At 44.2% G+C, this 7,500-nt stretch overlaps 1 protein-coding gene across 1 annotated transcript in view; it reads left to right on the top strand.

The window, feature by feature from the left end:
• Window positions 1-7,500, top strand: part of LOC147028296 (collagen alpha-3(VI) chain-like) — a 299,418-nt gene that overhangs the window by 33,301 nt on the left and 258,617 nt on the right. Inside the window, exons 3-4 of the mRNA XM_085876545.1 lie at window positions 257-547; window positions 735-848. Coding sequence (XP_085732671.1) covers window positions 760-848 — 89 coding nt within the window. The 5' untranslated portion in view covers window positions 257-547; window positions 735-759. The remainder of the gene's footprint in view (window positions 1-256; window positions 548-734; window positions 849-7,500) is intronic.

The raw sequence follows: 7,500 nt of genomic DNA, 5'->3' as shown, positions 1-7,500 counted from the left end.
TTCTCCGAAACTACACACACAATTTCAATGAAACTCAACCACAACCTTCATCACCCGTGATTTACCAAAATTTGGTCACGCTATTTTAAAAATTGTGGTTCAATGGGGTCTATGTGTGGGAGCAGGGAAGTGGGAATTGCCTTCCCCCCCCAATAGGTATTTGTTATAACATTGCTTCATTGGTACATTTTGCTGATTCCGTCCCATGTTGACTTCCTGTTGTTGTTGTTGTTCTTTTTTCGGCTGCTCCCGTTAGGGGTCGCCACATCAGATCACCCGTTATGATCCGCATACTGATTTGGCACAGGTTTTACACCGGATGCCCTTCCTGACACAAACCTGGTCGCCTCTTACGACACAGGGATAAGGATTGGGTTTCACCATGATTCCGGGCTGCCGTACACCCTCTCATGGCGCGGCCCAGCGCAGAGCTCCCGTCCTCAAGCGATCCTCCAACCCAAGCCTCCGAGTAGCCGGATTACAGGCGCACGCCACTACGCCTGGTCCCATGTTGACTTCCTCCTAAACATCAATATTATTCGACCCGGTGAGCACCCAGGGGTATTGCCCATATTTTTAATAATACCCACAGACATTGAAGAGAACGATCACAATTGCAATCCAGCTTGTGTTAAATGGAGAATATCTGTTATTCACATCACATCCAAAAGGTGGAGGTGTTGGTTTTCTTCGGGTTAAGAGGGTTGTGTACTGTCTTGTGGGTGGAGGAACAGATGGGAGCGGAGTTGTGGAGGGAGGATGGACCAAAGCTCTTCTCAAACGCACCCCTCACATGCCCCCTTCGGCACCACATTGAGCGCTTCTCCTGCGGTGCTCACATCAGCCTGGTGAGTACGGTTGAGTGTTCTGTGCCACATATCAACGAGAAAAGCTAACCGAAACAGACTCGTGTAGTTTACTTGTAATTTTATAAACATTATGCTTGTCATTTCTTCGCAAGGACATCTGACAATCCCTGTTAGGTTCATGACTAGAATGATGTCACCTGATGTAGTCGTTGATCATTTTATACCCTGGTCATATTGACGGACTGTCTTTGTGAGAATTATTCCTTTGATGTATAAGGAGTTTGGAATACAGGTTAATCCTATGTCGACATACATTATGGTGAGTCTTTAAAACCCGTCTGCTGTTAACCATGCAAGCAAGCGCACTGATGACTCCAAGATATTCTCCCCAAAATAAAATAAAAATACTGGCAGGAGTGGAGTGGGATTCCATGATGCTTATTGTCACAAGGAATTATATCAATGAGAGATGGAGATAGAGACAGACAGAGAGCAGACAGATAGACAGAGACAGAGAGACAGACAAAAAGAAATTGGAAGAGTTTGTTGAGAATTTTTATTCTTATTTTCGGGATAGATTTTAAGCGTTTTTAACTAGTATGGTTAAACACAAAATCAAACGCACTGCGTCACATGAATTCTGATCGTTGGACATCTTTATCTATATTTAAAATAACTGCAGGTGCATCGGTTAATTAATCTATTTATTTGTTTGTTTTATTCTCGCGTATTCTCCAAATTCAATTGTTGCACATAATTTGTCTCGTATGATGTTACCATCTTGTCCATGGAAAAAAAAGAACACTCACCTGACCGATGGAATGCCAGAATTTCTGATGCATTTCTAGAGCCTCCGCCTTCGACACACTGGAAAGAAGTCGGGTCTTTCCAAGTTTGTATTAGACGCATCCGGATTCAATATTTTATCCTCCGCATTATGAATTTTAGGTCATACCTGTTTAATCCAGTGCAATCGGAAAAACCTGGTTCATTTGAATTCCAAGATGTCTCATGCATGCTCTCTGTCTGGATCCTCCAGCCTTATGGAATCCTCATGACTTCTGGAGCCCCCACATTTGGTTTTAATGCAAGCCTGTACATCCTAAAAAAGGGCTGCTTCAATGTTTATTTTTTACGATTGGTGAGAATGATGATGTGGAGGATGGGGGAGCAGTGGAGTGAGGGAGGGAGGAGGGCAGGGGAATGAGGGTAGGGGGTGAACTTCTCAATCTTGTTGAGATTCCTTGTATTTTTTCTGAGATGTTTTCTTTCATACCATTCTTCCTGCCCCTTTCATTACCTCCACCTGAAGGTGGATGGATGGAGGTTATGTTTTCACCCATGTCTGTCTATTTGTCTGTTAGCAAGGTATCTCAAAAAGTTGTGGACGGATTTGGATAAAACTTGGTGGAGAGATTGGGTGCGTGACAAGGATGAATTGATTTGATTTTGGTGAAGATTCACATCCAGATACGAGGATTTTTTTGAATTTTTCAACGTTTTAGAGATATGGCCAAAAACAATATGTCGCCGTAGTTCTTAAGAAGTTGTGGACGGATTATAATAAAACTTGGTGGATGAGTTGGTAGGCGACAATAACAAGCTGATTAAATTTTGGTTCATGTCCGGATCCAAATCCAGACACTCAGTGGAATAAAAAACGTAAACTGTTCTGCCTGTTCTCTATTTTAACGATCCTCTCTATTTTAATGATCCTCTCTATTTTAAAATTCCTCATCCTCCATATTTAAAACTCCCTCATCCTCTCTATTTAAAACTCCCTCATCCTCTGTATTTAAAACTCCCTCATCCTCTCTATTTAAAACTTCATCGTCCTCCATATTTAAAACTCCCTCATCCTCCATATTTAAAACTCCCTCATCCTCCATATTTAAAACTCCCTCATCCTCTGTATTTTACACTCCTTTACCCTTTGCATTTTGCACTCCCTCATCCACTCTTTAAAACTCCCCAATCCTCTCTATTTAAAACTCCCTCATCCTCCATATTTAAAATTCTCTCATCCTCTCTATTTAAAACTCCCTCATCCTCTCTATTTAAAACTCCCTCATCCTCTCTATTTTAAACTCCCTCATCCTCTCTATTTAAAACACCCTCATCCTCTCTATTTACACTTCTTAATCCTCATGATGTAAAACTCCCTCATCTTTCTATTTAAAACTCCCTCATCCTCTCTATTTACACTCCTTAATCCTCATGATGTAAAACTCCCTCATCCTCTATTTAAAACTCCCTCATCCTCTCTATTTACACTCCTTAATCCTCATGATGTAAAACTCCCTCATCCTCTCTATTTTACACTTCCTCATCCTCTCTATTTTACACTCCCTCATCCTCTCTATTTTACACTCCCTCATCCTCTCCATTTTACACTCCCTCATGCTCTCTATTTTACACTCCCTCATCCTCTCTATTTTACACTCCCTCATCCTCTATTTTACACTCCCTCATCCTCTCTATTTTACACTCCCTCATCCTCTCTATTTTACACTCATTCATCCTCTCTATTTAAAACCCCCTCATCCTCTCTATTTACACTCCTTCATCCTCACGATGTAAAACTCCCTCATCCTCTCCATTTTACACTCCCCTCCCTCATTAACACTCCCCCATCCCCTCCTCAATTATGGTGAAGATCCTCATCTGGATCCAGATGTGATAATTTTTTAAGTGATTCCTCACTTTTGAGAGATCTTGCTAAACGGATATAAAGCACGATATCTCAGAAAGTTGTGAGTGGATTCAGACGAAACTTGGTGGACCGGTTAGTAAGTTAGTTGTTTGGCGAGGATGAAAATGATTAGATTTTGGTGAAGTTCTGGATCTGGATACGAAGATGATTTAATCTTTAAAGTGATTCTTCACCATTGAGAGATTGGGCCAAAACGAGAAACATCATATTCCAAAAATGTAATGGACCCGATATGTTCTTGTGGATCAGGCATTACGTGGCAGAGGTATTCGCTCCTCTGAGTGCCCTTCTAGTTTTTATTTGTGTTTATCTATTTCAAAGTGATGGGTCCTATCATGGAGGAACGCACAAAAAGGGGAAATGTTGTGCAAAATAAAATTTCACATTTTCAGTTTGCCAGCCACCACCTGTTGCACTGCTGACCAACACGTGGCCAACTCACGTGAGCATCTCCTGAACTTTTTTTTTAAGTCGATCGATATAGAGTGCTCAAAGAAAGTACACCCCGTTTCAAAATTTTCACCTTTAATTGCCGTATAACCTGGAATATCTTGGTTGGATAAGTGTCCACCCCCCTGAGTTACTACTTGATGGAAGCACCTTTGACAATAAATACAGCTGTGAGTCTTTTGGGATAGATCTCTACCAACTTTGTACACCTTGATTGGGCAATATTTGCCCATTCTTCTGTACAAAACTGTTCAAGCTCAGTCAAGTTACATGGGAAGCATTGATGGACAGCAATCTTCAAGTCATGCCACAGATTTTCGATTGGATTTAGGTTGGTGCTCTGACTGGGCCACTCAAGGACGTTTATCTTTTTGTTCCTTCACCACTCCAGTGCAGCTTTGGCTTTGTGCTTCAGGTCGTTGTCATGCTGAAAGGTGAACTTCCGTCCCAATTTCAGCTTTCTTGCGGAGGGCAGCAGGTTTTCCTCTCGGATTTTTCTGTATTTTACTCCATCCATTTTCCCTTATATCCTGAAAAGCTCCCCAGTTCCTGCTGATGAGAAACATCCCCATAACATGATGCTTCCACCACCATGCTTCACAGTACGTATGGTGTTCTTTGGGAGATGTGCTGTGTTGGATTTGAGCCAAACATAACGTTTTACATTTAGACCAAAATGTTCCATCTTGGTTTCATCAAACCACAAGACTGTTTGCCACATGGCTTCAGAATCTCGAGAGTGTTTTTTATGCATACCTCAAACAGGATTCAAGTTGGGCTTTTTTGAGTCATTGCTTTCTTCTTGCCAACGTTCCATGCGGGCCAGACTTGTGGAGTGCTTGGGATATTGTTGTTACATGCACACAGTGACTAGTCTTTGCCCTAAAGGCATGGAGCTCTTTCAAAGTTGCCATTGGCCTCTTGGTGGCATCTCTGACCATTGTCCTCCTTGCTTGGTCATCCAGTTTGGAGGGATGGCCTGATCTCAGCAGGGTCTTGATTGTACCATACACAATTAACGATTGTCTTCACTGTACTCCAAGGGATATTCAAGGTCTTTGAAATATTTTTATACCCATCTCCTGATCTGTGCATTTCCACAACTTTATCGGAGTCTTCGGTGTCTTTTGGGGGTATTCGGGATTTTTGGGTCCTCGGTGACTTTTGGGTCTTTTTGATCCTTGGGGTCTTTTGGATCCTTGGTGACTTTTAGGTCTTCTGGGTGTTTTGGGTCTTTGTGGTCCTCTGAGTCTTTTTGGTTCTCTGTGTCTTTTTGGTTTTTAGGGTCTTTTGGGTTCTCAGGGATTTTTTCGTCTTTGGGGTATTTTGGGTCCTTGGGGACTTTTGGGTCATCAGGGTCTTTTGTGGTCTTTTGGGTCCTTGTTGACTTTTGGGTCTTCAGTGTCTTCATGGTCTTTTGGGTCTTTTGAGTCCTTGGGAACTTTTAGGTCTTCAGTGTCTTTGGGTCTTCGTTGTCTTTTGGGTATTTTTGGTCCTCTGGGTCTTTTGCATCTTTCGGGTATTTTTAGTCCTTGGGGACTTTTGGGTCATCTGAATCTTTTGGGTTCTCTGTGTCGTTTGGGTTCTTGGGGACTTTTTGGTCCTCTGGGGCCTTCTGGGTCCTCTGCAACTCTTGGTTGCTCAGGGACTTTTGCGTCTTTGGGGTCTTCCGTGTCTCTTGGGGTATTTAGGGTATTTTGGGTCTTCAGGGTCATCAGGGTCTTTGTGATCCTCTGGCGTTTTTGGTGCTGTGGGTCTTGAGTTCTTCAGCGTCTTTTCACTCCTCAGGAACTTTGGTGTCTTTGGGGTTTTCAGGGTCTTTGGGGTATTTTGTGTCTTTGGGGTCTTTGGGATATCTTGGGTCCTCAGTGACTTTTGGGTCTTCAGGTCTTCATGGTCTTTGGAGTCTTTTGAGTCATAGGGGAGTTTTGGATCTTCAGTGTCTTTGGGGTCATTTGGGCCCCCAGTGACTTTTGGGTCTTCAGGGTCCTTTGGGTCTTTTAGGTCCTCAGGAATGTTTGGGTCTTGATTGACCTCCGGGGTCTTTTGGGTCCTGGATGACTTTTTGATATTTGGGGTCTTCAGGGTGCTTGATTCTTTGGTGTCTTTGGGGTCTTTTTGGGTCTTTGACTTCTGCATCTTTTGGTTCTTCAGGGTATTTTGGATCCTTTGAAACATTTGGGTCTTCGGGGTCTTTTTGGTCCGCTGGACCTTCTCCAAATCTACACTGCTCCTTTTTACCATCTCACAAATGTGATCGAGCCAATTTCTACTGTAAGTTAGAGACTCCCCCTGGGATCGATCTGACTGGATGTATTTGTCCCTCACCTCCGCGACTTCAATAACTGGGGTGCAGTCTGCTACCTTTGTTCCCCGTCCGATAGTGCATAGTTCCACGCTTATGTTAATTACCCTGATGGCCACACCAGGCACATCATTATTTACAAGGGTATGGCCCACGAGGAAACCAGAAACCCATGACTGCAGACTACGATTTTGCAGCCAGTGGATATTATCCCAACTGTCTGTGTTCGAATCAAAGACAACGGGGCTGATGATCATGGTGCTTGCTCCTGTGTCCATGACAGCCTCTACCCCTTCGCCGGCAATTTTTCACCCGATCGTCAAACTACCAGTGCCAATGTGCCCACAATAAATGACCTGTCGTGATGATGAGGGCTCTTTTTCTCTCTGCCACTGCTGATCATGGCGCTGCATGCTCGACACTCACTAGTTTCCTGGGCCTGGTGGGGGGAGGTGTTGAGGGCTTCTTTGGGGGTTTTTCTTGTCATAAGAAACTTTTGGTGGTTCTGGGTATCAGGGTTTATTCCTGCACATGGCTCTGCAGTCCCGGGACAAGTGATCCACTCGTCCACAATTATAACACCTTACCTGGTAAAATGTATGGCCCCGGTCTTCCAAATCCCTCCCCCCCCCTCCTCTATCCCGCCTAAAGTTTTGATTTGGGGTATTTTCATTGGCTAACCAGGTGTCATCATTGGAGCGGCCTGCCATGGTCCAGAACTCACCAAGCAGCAGTCCACCATGTCGCAAACCATCCTTTCTAAGTCTGCTCATTTCTCGGGACTGGCCCTGGCTCTGGATCTGTCATTGTTTACATGGCCCACCTGTCTGGCTGCTATGGCGTGGCGCATGGACCTTCGCGCCAGCGGCCTCGATGCCTCTCATTGGCGGCGGTATTGGCTGCCTTGCTCAAGGTCTCCGGACGCCATCCTAAAAGCAGAGCCCCTATGTCTGTGCCCGAGAGACCTGGAGGAAGTGATCCAGGGTCAGGCCTTTCTGGGAAGACACTGCCATGTTCACATGCGTGATCACCACTGCGTGCTGACTATCATAAGCCAATTCCCCAATGGTTTCATTGGGTGTTTGTTTGCGGCTTATGAGCTGAGTTTGAACAAGCTCAATCAGCTGTTCTTTACCGAATCCACTGTTTAGGGCCGAAGGGAGTTCTGATAAGTTGATTGTGCCTGGTGGCATAGTGATCAAGACCTCTGTTGCCATTGGGTG

This window comes from Eptatretus burgeri, chromosome 4, assembly GCF_056783735.1.
Source record: "Eptatretus burgeri isolate ZD-2024b chromosome 4, Ebu_testis_v1, whole genome shotgun sequence".
NCBI classification, from domain to species: Eukaryota; Metazoa; Chordata; class Myxini; order Myxiniformes; family Myxinidae; genus Eptatretus; species Eptatretus burgeri.
This window is presented reverse-complemented; position numbering and strand designations above follow the sequence as displayed.